This window comes from Lepidochelys olivacea (genome assembly GCF_965140295.1).
Source record: "Lepidochelys olivacea isolate rLepOli2 genome assembly, chromosome: 9".
Classification (NCBI taxonomy): domain Eukaryota; kingdom Metazoa; phylum Chordata; order Testudines; family Cheloniidae; genus Lepidochelys; species Lepidochelys olivacea.
In genome coordinates, this window is record NC_140419.1 from 49,241,006 (window position 1) to 49,254,536 (window position 13,531).

The 13,531-nt window shown below is 42.7% G+C and overlaps 1 protein-coding gene across 2 annotated transcripts in view; it reads left to right on the top strand.

Annotated features, from left to right (window-relative positions):
- The window catches only part of NME9 (NME/NM23 family member 9), a 35,828-nt gene extending 23,784 nt beyond the window's left edge, over window positions 1-12,044 (top strand). For both annotated transcript variants that reach the window (XM_084638908.1, XM_084638907.1), the window contains 5 exons: window positions 2,833-2,936; window positions 4,399-4,470; window positions 8,145-8,261; window positions 10,056-10,128; window positions 11,846-12,044. In XM_084638908.1, the coding sequence (XP_084495034.1) occupies window positions 2,833-2,936; window positions 4,399-4,470; window positions 8,145-8,261; window positions 10,056-10,115 (353 nt within the window). In that variant the 3' untranslated portion in view covers window positions 10,116-10,128; window positions 11,846-12,044. The remainder of the gene's footprint in view (window positions 1-2,832; window positions 2,937-4,398; window positions 4,471-8,144; window positions 8,262-10,055; window positions 10,129-11,845) is intronic.
- The last annotated feature ends 1,487 nt before the right edge of the window (window positions 12,045-13,531 follow it).

Genomic DNA, 13,531 nt, shown 5'->3' on the forward strand with positions numbered 1-13,531 from the left:
ATAACACAGTAATCAACTTAAGCTTGCAATGACTGAGACTGTCCGTGCTTCAGCTTTCAACCAGTATCACTTGTAGATGCCTAACCTCCTCAGAGTTAGCCTGAGTAGCGGCTAGCCCAAAGGATGCATATTTAGGAGAGTTCATTCCTTATCTGAGACTGTAACTTGAGAAAGTGGCACCAGTTAACTTAACTTAAATCATTAAATAAAATAACTTAAATAATTTTTTAAACCAATTTTAGTGAAATTGGTGCAAAAGGCTGGATAGACACTCTTATTTTGTTTAAGAGGCTTGCTCAGATTAATTTAAATCTGTTTCTAATTGGCATAAGATGGTGGTCCTACCTTTTCAGTCCTGTGGGCTGGATGGTAGTTTGGGGGCACCTCTGTGGCCACATACAGAATTAAATGCTCTACAAAATGGAGTCCTCCATTTGGCATGACCTCACGCATACATTGTATGTGAGGTCATGGTGCATGGAGGATGCGTTTTGCTCTACAAAGTGGCATCCTCCATGAAGAGTGACCTTGCACATAGGATGCTATTTTGTAGAGCAGGTCTGCTGGGGGACAGACACATCTGCGGTCCAGATGGTATTGTTCTGCAGGCTGGATCCAGTCCATGGGTCATCACTTGGACCACCCTCAGTGTGTGCATATGTAATCCACACACCTCTTGGGTGTGGTGTTGTCCCATCTAGTGGCACTGAGACCACTTAGAAAGAGAGAGAGAAGAATGAGTGTGCTCTACAGTCTTAGCTAACAGCTAGTTGGCTTTTAGCTCATGCGGTAGAGGCTGATGCACTGAGGTCCCAAGTTCGATCCTACCCGCTGATGACCGGGGTCTGTTGGCGTTACACATACATACCTTTTGCACTGGCTTAACTAAATTAATTTAAAATCGTACCTTTCGTTAAACCAATGCAACTTTTTTTTCTAGAGCAGGCCTTAGTTTTACCAGCCTAGCTGATGTCATTCCAGCATGGGAATTGCACCCCTTCAGCTGGAACGCAGTGCTGCAGCAGGACAGCAGAGTCTGAATGTCAAAGGGGAGAAAACACTCAGCTGCCTCTACTGAGGTTCAATGAGAAGGTGTATATATTTGAGAGTGTAACAGGAACCTATCCAGTCTGGCTGCAGGCCCATCTGATGCCTCAGGTTCCCCTCACCTGCAGCATGGATTGATTGCTGAGATGATTTAGCTCCCGGGCCATACCCCCAAAAGTCTGCCCTTTTCAGAGTACCAAAGTCCAGGCAAACACAACACTGAAGAGTCTTCCACCCCAGTCATCAGCTGGTCCCATCCCTTCCTTCTTGAGGGTCTGTTTTCTCTTCCATCTCTGCCCTGCCCCTGGGCTCTCCTCAGCCTCTCAATCTTCCCCTGGCTGGTAGGGGTTACTGCAGCACCTCATTAGATGGCAGTATAAACAGCCGCTCAGTCCTCCCCTTACTAGCAAGTTGCTGCACCCCTTTATAGGGGGAATCCATACCCGCTTTCTACTATAGGTTACCACCCTGGGAACCCTAAACAACTGGGCTTTCTGCCCCTTTGTAGTCTCAACCACCCCGTTGCTCCTTCCCAACCCCTCTTCCTGTACTCCCAGCCCTTCCATATATCATCCTACTATTCTATAGAGCTCTGACTCCCACAGCTGTTCTTCTTGGAGTCCCTCTCTGACTGAACCACGAGTGCTCTCTTTTTCCCATCAGGGCTGCTCTTAACCACATGTTCACTTTGTTATATGACTTCGCCCATTTCCTTGACCTGGGGGATAGCTATGCTTATAACAGGTGCAGCTTAGCCCCAGCCCCCTTAAAGGGTCAGCACACCCTGTAACAGTGAGTAATGTCCAGAGCAGGTGCTGCCCTCTATTATCAGAAGTGCTAATTATAGGGAAGGACACTGGTTTTCTTATTTAAATGGACAAATTATTTCTAGTAATGTTTTAACCTTCTTGGTCCCAGGATATTAGAGAGATAAGACGGGTGAGGTAATTTCTTTTATTGAACCAGAAATTGGTCCAATACAAACTATTACCTCACCCACCTTGTCTCACTAAATTATTTCTATTGATTTCAGCCAGACCCTATTGTAAAAGATAAAAACAAGTCGGGAGAGTTAAGGTTGATTTCCTGAATTTCTGAGGGCTTGCTGTTTCAACTTTAATGTTGTCCAAGAGCTATTTTTCCTTACAGAATCTGTATGTGTTGAGTCAACATGTGCATGTGTATGTGTGTGTGAAAATTAATAATGTTCTGAAAGTGCTGCTGTCATACACAAGATTTTTCAGAGGCCAAATTGCACAGCATTAATAGAGCAAACAAACAGAGCTCTTTGGTATACACATCCCTTTTGCATAACCTTTTTTAAGGAACAGGAACAAACCAAATAATTAAAGTTTGCCTGTCAGCTCAACTTTCATCAGTTTACCAACTCATGGCCGTAATCTGACTTGTCAGTGTCTTTTTAGGTACTGTGCTTGTTCTTCCCATGCCACTACTCTTCCCTGCTTTCCTGTGTTGCTTTTTATGTCTTATGAACAAACAATATTTGAGCCTACAACAAGCAGTCTTTTCTAATAATTTATCTGGGTGTGGAACACCTGACCCACACTTCTAGAATTGTGTGATTTTGCTTCCTGGCCATCTGCATTTGGAAATTTCCCCCTTTCACTGCCCAAGTGACCCTGCATAATCTGAAATTAGTACAATCAAAATGGAGTGAAAAGCTGGACTGACCAAGTTCTTTGTATGTGCTTGTCCTCAATATTTCTGAACTGTCCCCATCCTGTCATTGCATAACCCTACTGACACAGCTTCTCCTTTGTGTAGTTGTTGATGTGTATCAAGGCTGGTGTGGTCCATGCAGAACAGTCGTGAACCTTTTCAAAAAAATAAGGAATGAGCTTGGTGATGACCTCCTGCATTTTGCCGTGGTAAGATGTAATTCAGAATAGTGTCTGCTTCAAAAGTACCAAATCACCTACGGAATCAACAGACAAGGAAATGCTGCAGCCACTTGTCCTTGCAATAGGCAGGAAATGTGTGCATAAGGAAACTTACATGGATACAAATTGCAGGGCCAGGTCTATTACTGTTCTATTCAGTTCTTATTCCTTCTCCAAATGGAAAGATTTTTTTTTAAAACACACATTTTCTTTATAAATGTATTAGAATTGCATTATACAATACTGAACATCTCAAATCTGAGCCTAAAGTGCGAAGCAACAATATCACCAGTGAGGAAAACATGTATCCCATTTTGAACAATGGGAGAGACTACATTTTAATATAAATTAAGAAACAGTACTCAATAATATAACATTGTTACCCTGTCTTCCCTCTCACAGACATACAGCTATGCTGTAGGAACACTACATTTGCAAAGTGAAGCACTCATAAGTTGAGAAATGCTGAAGTTAAGGATGTGTGTGCAACCTTAACTCAGCCCCTTGTGGGTATGCATTCCAATGGACTCTCTAATTACATTCCAAATATAAAATCTTCCTTTTAGAAGTTAGTTAAGGTACATGCCTATCATATCACTTACAAACTCAGGCACTGAAAAGCAAGGACATGAATAGGTCAGAACCTCAAACCTTACACTGTGCACAAACACTTTTTTCTTATTATGCATAAAGAAATGGATAATTTGTCTCAACACATCTTTAATTCTGACTAATGGGCTTTTGGTTTTATGTATTTTATCATATTTGGAAGTATAAGCAATGCTAATCAACATGGTCTTATTCACGCCTAATCAATCACATTTGGTATTGTTCTTTGATGACAAGTTTGACTCACCAAGGTAACTGTGGTGATATAATATACTTAGATTTCTGTAAACATTTGACTTAGTACCGCACAACATTCTGATTAACAACCTAGCACTATAGAGAATCAATATGGTGCATATTAAATAGCTCAGCTGGCTGAATAGTGCTCAAAATATGATTGCTAATAGGGACAATGAGTGGGGGTGTTTCCAGTGGGGTCCCATAGGGAGTGGGATTAAAAATCAGATATGCCAATCATCCCTTATATGCCCATGTGTGGCTGTGCCTTCCTTTCAGTCATTAAAACATTTAAAAGTTATTTAAAAATGGAAGTAAGCTAATTCGGAGGCTGGATGTACATCTTATAGGGGATAATTTTAAAAATGGTGCTTAGCACCTTTATTAAAGAACGATGGTGTTTGCACAGTGAACAAATTGGTAGTGACATTTAAAATAAGAGCTTAATATAAGCAATGTATATATCTAAAAGCATATTTTAGAACCTTTTCCAAACCCTCACACTAATAGGGCAAAAATATTTCTCAACACTTTTTAAAATGGTTACTTTTCTACAATGTAAAATTTTGATACAGCCAAATTATTTGTTTTACGTTTTATTTAGGCTGAAGTAGATTCCATTGATGCTCTAGAGAACTACAGAGGAAAATGTGAACCTACCTTTCTGTTTTATGCAGTAAGTTAAAATATTTTAAAATTGGACACAATAATAAACCTTACCAGTTGAAACAATCACTTTCTTCCAAAGATGCCTTGTTTGCATTTTTGATCTCCAGCTCCTGGATATATATTCCATCTCTTTCATTCACTTTGCTAATCAGTTTGGTGCCAAAATCCTATCCTGAATGCAACCTGATTTATCTATCCCAAATGCTGCCATGCATGATAGTCGTTTTATTTTCTGTGTGTCTGTCTAGGTATTTATAATGTACCCACCATCTGGACATAATATCATCATATCCAATCAGTTATTATCTTTTGAACACTCTGTCCTAAGTTGCTTTCCAGAGCAGCTGTAAATAATCCAATTACAATATTATTTTATTAATAAATAACTGAACAAGAGAGATATTAAGATATACTGTATAGGTGAGGGGAAATAAATGTGTAATTGAATTTTGAAATGGGATGAAGAACTGATGATTCAGAGAGATATAGGAGGGCTGTTCCCCAGGACTATAGAATTTGCCATATTCATATTGGATCAGGACCAAGATCCAGTTAAGCTGGTGTCATTTCTCCACCATTGTCCAGGATGAGCTGCATCAGAGGGAGGTGTTAGAATGCTCCTAATGGCAGTTATAGAATAACCTGCCCATAGGGCAAGTTTCTTCCTATCCCTCATCAGTCAGGGTTGACTCTTGCCCTGAAGCATGAAGGTGTGTATCCCTTCTTTAAAAGGACAAAATCACCCTCCTTAATGTAAGAGTGGATGGTCTCATTCTCCATCTGAATGTTCTTTCTGAATCCTGGCCTCCATGATATCCTGTGCAATGAGCCCCACAGGCCACTTATTAAAACCCCACATAGTTGAGAATCAGGGCCTTGTCTTTAAATCTCCTGAAGTGTCCCCTTGTCTGTGCCTAGTGAGAGAGTAACTTGGAGCACCTGTTTCACCTTGTCTTGTTACTCATGGCCTTCCATCCATTACTATGTGAAATGGTTCAAGCTGCTCCCAGAGAACATCTGCTTCCCTCCTCTTTAGTTCATTCACAAATGGCAAGAACCCTACCATAGAGCATCTCACTGACTTGTACCTACAGCCATGCTGAGGGCCCAGGGCAGCACTATTTGTGCTCAGGCCATAACTGAAGATGGACAATGGGGGTGAAGAACCAGGGTTGCAGGAGTCTTTTGTCATCTGCCAATAGGCAATACATGTCTCAATTATATCATGAGAATGTGTGCTCACTGGCTATTGACGTGTATCTAAAAGGTGTCACTTGAGCAGTGTTAGCATCTCTCTTCTATCTCCCTAGTGCTGGACAGTCTGAGTAGCTGAGGTCAGATGAGTGGAGACAGGCACTTGGAAAGCTTGTGCAGATGATGGTAAACTGGAGTATGGTGTTGTATACACAGCATGTTAACAGAACAGAACTTTTCCCTATTCCCACAGGCTGAATGGCTCACCCTGAGGGAATAGAGATGCTGCCCTCATTTCCTGGCACCGTAGGAAAGAGGGCTCTCTGGCAGAACACCTTCCTGGCCTGGAGCTGAGTAAGGGGGTGGTATTCAGGACCTCCCAATCATCCCCAACAGGAAGGGTGCTGACTGTGATCTGCCACAACATGGATTGATTTAAAGCAAAACAATTTAAATCACTTATTTAAATAATTATTTGAATCCACAAGCAGGAAACTGATTTAAATAATCGATTTCAATTGTGGTTTACATTTGTAGTTTTTAGTTATTTTCCTAGGGAAAGGTTGATTCTCTTTGGCTGGTGACAATTCAAACATGTTGATTTGCAACGAAATATAGTCTTTATACTAAGTTTGCAAAAAGAAAAGGAGTACTTGTGGCACCTTAGAGACTAACCAAGTACTCCTTTTCTTTTTGCAAATACAGACTAACACAGCTGTTACTCTGAATACTAAGTTTGGTACTTCTTTTTGCTAGCCAGGATGATACAAGTATCTATACACATTATTTAAACAATTATATAACTTAATTTACATTTATTCACCCTCTTAACTTCCCCATTTTTATTATCTTAGAAAATTGTGAATGATGCATTTCTTATTTATTAGACGATGATTAATTTTTTACTTGTGATTTGTGTTAAGCTCTATTTGGATGGAAATTCAGATTCAGTTACAAATGGACTCAGACAGCATTAAAAGTTTTGTTATTAAATAAAGTTACCTTAAAACTGCTGAATACATAGGAAAAAGTTGATCAAAACACGTTTGTCCTGTAAAACTGAATTATTAAAGAAAGTATTATCTGTACTTAACTGAACTGATTGTTTCTGGTCATCATGTCCTATTCAAGATTTTAGAAATAGTAGATCTCATCCTCTCACCCTAGTTTATATTTATAGATGTGGGGGGCAGGGAACGGGGAAACAAGCTTGCATGCTTTTCCAATTCCTGTTTGGTTTCTTAACTTTGAACTGAACTAGATGCATAAACTGAAATGAAGAAAGCATTTTCTTTTCACCTACAGAAGAGGCTACTGTCGTTAAAAGCTGGTTTGGCACTTCATCAAACTCTGGTTCCAGGTGCCTAGTCAGTGTCTTCCAGTTTTGTGTTTTGATTTTCTTTAAAATTTGGCAGCAAACATGTACTGCTTACTATTATGTTTTGTATTTAATTTAACTGATTTTACTAGCATATAAGAAATTTAGGCCTTAGCATTAGTTGTCATTTCAATTTTAATTTTAAATAGGTTTATTTAAAAAAAAAACTATCTGCATTTAATTTAATGGAAAATCCAATTTTAATGGATTTTTATCCACCCAGGTATGCTAGCAGTGTGCCCCATGGTCTTTTGGAAGAACCCAGGACCAGAAAGCCCAGGGGAAATATTGTTTTGCTCTTTACTCAACAAACCTAACATGATGGAACCCGCTGGGCATGTTGTAGTCCAAATCAGCATGTTTACTGACTACATACATGTTGCTCGAGCAGGTTTCTAAACATAGAACACACAGCACCACTAGAGGACTCACAAGCTATTTAAAAGGATACTATCAAATTCCTGTACACTGTAGCAAGACTCGTTCATGCCACCACTCAGCTCCTGGCACAGATGTGTAATGGCTTAATGGTTGAGTCTGACCACTGGGTTACCTGTGCTGTTGTAAGTTCAAGGAAAATCTTGCAGGGCCCTTATACTTATTAGGGGTGTTACATCATTTCTTCTTGTTCTGGCCAGGGCCAGCTTGCACACCCTTCCCCCTCATCTGCCTCAGCAAATAGAAAGGGATCAGGTTGGAAGCAATGTATCCTCCACCTAGACAAGAAAACCTGACCGTATCCCTCCCCTTAGAGTAATACCCAGCACCACTCCATGCAGCTGATGAGTTCTAGGTAGCTCCTCCATGGATGTCAGTGCATCAAGTAATGAGTGGCTTTTTCCTGATTCAGCCTTTCTCCTCTAATAAAATAAATCAATGCTCATGCTTCTAAATAACTAACTGCTTTCACCTACCACTTCCCGTTCAGTTTTGGTGGAGGTATTTTTTTCAAGTAACTAAATTAAACCTGGATTTTGCCATAATTAATACTGTCCTCAAAATAAAAATTGATTTTAGCATTTCAACTGCTTTAGTGGGAGTAATAAAAATAAACAACATTGTCACCAGTAAGCATATCATCTGATTGATTGCCTTGTAATACCTTTCAGGGAGGAGAATTTGTAGCTGTTGTAAGAGGAGCCAATGCACCACTGTTACAGAAAACGATCCTGGACCAGCTGGAGGCAGAAAGGAAGGTTTTAGAACAAGGAGCAGAACGTGTAGTGGTAATCAGGGCTCTCAATATATTGGCATGTTGTCACAAGAAAGGTTCCCTTCCTCCTCATAAAGCTGTCCCTGGTAGAGAGCACACGAGGATTATCTACCTTGGCCAAGGGTATAATAAGCACACCCACTGCAACATCCACCAGTTCTGTCATCCTCCAGAAGCTGTTTCTGGAGTTGGGCTCCAGCTCACAGAATGAAGCTGACATTTCAGACATGGTCATGATGGGCTTTTTTTAACCTATTTGCACATCTGTGGTGGTGTGTATAAACCCCACTCAGGCCAAGAAGGGGTTAACTAGCTCTGTTAGCCCCAGCTGATTACATCTGGAGAGTCTGTCAGGCCCAGGGAAGAGTTTAAAGGAAGGAGTTTAGAGGTTTGGGGAACAAGAGACTCAGGAGTGGTCTGGAGGTAAAGCTCTGTGGGCAGGGCCTGGCAGAGGGAGAACTGTGCAAAAGCTACAGGAGTAGTGTTAACTCCTGTGGTGAACCTTGAAAAAGAAGCATGACTCCAGGGGGAAGCTTGGGGAGATGCTGCTTTGGAAGCAGGGTGAGACTGAAGATGTGTTGAGTACCAGTATTGTGTTGGACACTACTTGTTTGGGACATAGTTCCCCCCCTTTCGGGCTATCAATCATGGGACCTAGCCACAGGGCCAAGTCACCACCATACCAGACCACTGAAGTCCTAAGGACCCAAGTAGAGTTTCCTAAATGCTGGGTCACGCCACAAGTGGGTGCTCTGGGATGGTGACTGCAGAGATGGGAAGAGGGTTTGCTGAGAGACTGTGAGCTTTAGAAAAAGTTGTACAAATCAGCAAAATTGCAGGAAGAGAGCCAAGAAACCATATATGCAGATGTCACATAATGGAGGATTAAGGATAGACAGGAGAGGAAAACGAGATAAAATCAATCAGTGTAAGAAAGGGCACCAAAACCTTGCCCCAAATAGACAGCCCAGACAACTGTGTGGGAGGTGTGGACATGACTGTAAAAACAGATAATACCCAGCAGGTTGGGAAAAGTGCAGAGTCTGCCGGAAGTACAAACAGTGCAGGCAGAAGAACATGGTAAATACAGTGAAGGAATCTAGTGTTGAGACCTTGTACATTGCTCCCATACAGGAGTGGTCATAGGAGAGCCTCAAAGGAGAGGCCTGAGCCAATCCCCTTTGAGGAATTGTGCTGGTGTCACTGTAGACCTAGCTAGCTCCAGCACTAGCCCAGCTGCTCCAGCACTTGCTTATTAGTATTCTCTCTATTTTGGCACATCCCCTGAGCTGTTTATTTCCCGAGAGCGAGACTCTGGAATGGACGGTATTGTTAATGAATGAGAAATAACTCCGTCTGCAACTCTGCTACTCAAAAGACAGCCTCACATGAGACATGCAGAGCGGGAGGTGTGTTTCTCAGGGAACTACATTTCTTGGGTTTATTGTACCTCTTGCCTGGGAAGTTGGGCTTGTGTGACCAGATTTTGCTCCTTGTCTCCTACTGGTTTTTATTGGCGGCGCTTCCTTCTCTCATGATTGAGGAACAAACAGGGAGGTTTGGGCAGCTAGTTCCTTAGTTGCACGCTTTGCACCTATGGAGAACCCTGCTGCACAGCCCAGTGACTAAGGCTGGTCATTGCAGAACAGTCTTACCTTGAAAACAGCAAGAAGCAAATGGATCCAGTCCAGCTTTCTGCTGTGGCATAGTGGGGCGTTTATGATTGGCACATGTATGGAGTGTGATAGGTCACTAAGTGTGGTGTGAATCCTGCAGTCACTGCTCATTCATGTGTTCTCACTGCTAGATTAAGGATGAAGCCCTCTCCAAGGAAGGAGAAGATGCCACCATCATTCAGGAAGAATAGGAAGATTAGTTGGGTAAGTAAACCTGCCACAATGAGGGAGCACAGTGCTTCCAGCCCCACTCCACCCCCCAGCCCTGCCCCACCCCATTCAGCCCTGGTCCACCTTCAGGCCAGATCTTCGCCCAACCCCACACCACCCTATGCTCCTCTGTGCCCCCAGACCAGCTACGCCCTCATTCCCTCTCTGCCCCCAGCTCCTCCCCCATCCCCAGTTCCGCCCCCAGCTCCACCTTCAGCCCAGGCTCCTCTGCTGAGGAAGCCTTGGCTGCACAGTAATGGAGGGGTGCAACTGGAAAAGTTTGCATACCACTGCCCTTGTGGACAGTTATGGGCTAGCCTCCTTCTAGAGGAAATGTCTTCCTAACACACGGCCAGGTAGCATGTACCCAGTGGCATGGCAGTTTAAGATCCCACTTTACCTTTTAATAAATCATATCAAATGTAACTGTAGCTGTTCCTATTAGCCCTATAAATCCTCTTTTGAATCCTACCCAGTTCCAGGCCACTAGAACATGCAGCATCAATGAGCTCCACGTGCTTACTATGCACCACGTAAAGCCATATTTCCTTTTATCACTATTAAAATTTGCTCTGTCAGTTTCATGGACTATCCCCCTGTTCTTCTCTAACAAGAGAGGATGAACAAAGCCACCTTCTCTACTTTCTTCATCCTATTCATTACTCTGTAAGCCTCTATCATAGCTCCTCCTATTTGTCTCCTTTTTTAACCAGTCTTTCCATTTTGCCCCCTGTTCCCGCTACATCCTTCTTCAAATGGGTGACCACAATAGCACACAGCATCCCAGTGAGGGTGTACCAGTGAGCTATATCATGACACTAAAATATTCTCTGTATTATCTTCCATTTCTTGAGCATTTAACATGTTTTGACTGCTGCTTGGCATTAAGCAGAGGTCTTCATCAATCTGTTGTGGCAAGATGGCCAATTTTAGGCTGGTGGGTTCTACACTTTTCTTGGCGGGGAGCTAAGATGCCCCCCTTTGCCCCTGCTCTTGGGTGCCAAGGACCCTACTACTAGCCCAGGAACGTGGTAGAGGAGAGAAGCAGGGGAGGGGTCTGGGTTTGCTCCTCACTCTGAGTCCCAGCCCCTCTGAACCCCTGTTGGTTTCTTACCCTCACCCCCCTTAAGTGGGGTTACCCTCAGTCCTTAGATGCTGGAGGGAAGGGAGTCTCCCTATCCTGCTGGGCAGGGTCTCCCTTACTTCAATTCTCAGGTCTTCCAAATTTTACACCACACCTCCAAGCTCCAATTCTTTCTCCTTCCTCCCCTGTCTGCCTGATGCAAAGGGGGTGGTGGGGGGGGGGATTAGGTTCCTAACAGGGCCTTAATTGACTGCAGGTGCTCCAATTAACCTGCAGCCACCTTCCCTAGTCTATAGGGAACCACACCTTAATTAGCCTTGAGCTTCTATATTTCCCCTCTAGCACTCTCCCATTGTATTACACTGTTCAGAGTGATGCCCAGGTATTGCCCATAAGTAGGAACAGGTCATTTACTCTCTAGTGTGCATTACTTTGCATTTGTCAGGATTGAATTTCATCTGCACAGAGCAGTGAGAGTATAAGACACTTTCCTTCTACTACACCTTGTTAATTGATGCAAAGACCAAAATTAATCTTGCACTGTTTGGTTGTACAGATCTGTTTGAAGTTGCTATAAGTTGTTTAAATGTTTTTTTTGCACATTATTAATTTTTTTCTCCTTGGTAGATTAATGTGCCCCTAACCTTCTTGGACTGCTCTTTCAATTATCCTACTGAGGCGGAGGAGGAATTTTAGAGATGTCTTTTTGCCTTTTATACATGCTGCTTCTACATACTGTGCTGCTTTTGATCCTCCCTCTGAAGATATTTGCACACAACTAATGTGTTTATGAACTGGCATTAATGAAGAAATTCAATGTCTGATATTTCTTGCTCTGTTTTTTCTTTGGCACACTACATGCTGGGTCAGATCCTACAGCCTATGCAAGAGCTCTGGAAGACCTCTGAGGCAGTGGAGATAGCATGATTCCCTCTTGCCAGGGAAGCCCAGTGCAGAGAGACTATGCAGGTCTCTAAAGTTCCTCAGAGGTTTTTCTAGTCTTGACTCCCTCTAAGCAGCATAGTGTTGCCCACCACAGCTCTCCCCCCACACAATTGCACTGTGTGGTTGGGTGGAGTCAACAGCTCTGTGACAAAGTGCACTCCCTGTTCAAAACACCAGTGGAGGTCCAGGCAAAGGTGAAAGTAAGCTGGTACAGTCTGGTATGGCGTACCAGCAAGAGCCGGTACACAGCTGACTGTACTGGGAGAGCGCAGCTTCTGCAGGCCGGTGATTTAAAGGGCCCTGGGGATTTAAAGGCCCTGCCCCCTGCTCAGGACTCCAGCGTACCAGTAAGTCCTATAAGTTACTGTTAGGGGGCTTATTCCTTCACCCACTTACTTCCCTGGTCCTTCTCGCATGAACAGAGAGCAACAATACCCGAAGTCCGAAGGTGCAAACAATTCGATGTTTATTGGGGTGAACTTCCAGCAAGCTTAAATACAAGTTCCTTTTTTCCTTATTTTCGAATCCCAACTTACTTCCTGTTTGCCCCTAATTTATATAGTAATATTCTTAGCTATACCTTAACCAATCATTCTACTAAAATTTAACTAACCAATCCTAACATGGATTAGCTAACCAATTATATCCCACTACCTTAATTAGTTTACACCCAGCAAAATTAATTATACAGCAGACAGAAGCAATCACAGAACCAGACAGAGACCATGCCAATAAACAATAGCAAAGTGGGAACTATAATGACAAAACAATACAGAAGTGAGGATTTCACAACTACATCTGTAAAGACATAAGAGTTTCCCAGCTATGTCTATTGATAAGTGAGTTCTTACCAGACAGAAAACTATCAACCTCAATTTCCTTTTACAGCTTCTAGGCACTTCCCTTTCTCTGGAGGTGATAGGCACTATAAGGACAGGATTAAATTCCTAACAGCCCAATAGCACCTTATTTCAATGTGACTAGTTTGGAATGTGAGGATGTGACCATTCACTTCCCAGCTTATGGCTGCCTCTGTCGCTTAGCCAAAGGCCTTAGCCTAAGAACAGGGCCTCAGACTGTCACAGTAAGAGAAGGCCCTTACACTGGCAGACAGTGATTTTGATTCTTTCTTTTATACCTCTAACTAGCCAAGTGATAGGAATACACCTAAATTCTTAGAGTATAGGCCTTTACAGACAGGCCTGAATATCTATATCCTAACACTCCACCCCTTTTTTTTTCTTTTTCTTTTGGGATCCTCCTGCCCAGGTATCCCTGGAAAAGCATAGGACATATGGCGACACATTTCCTGATAGGGCCAGGCATCGAGGTGGAAGGTGTCGATGCTCCATCTGTCCCACTGCCCCT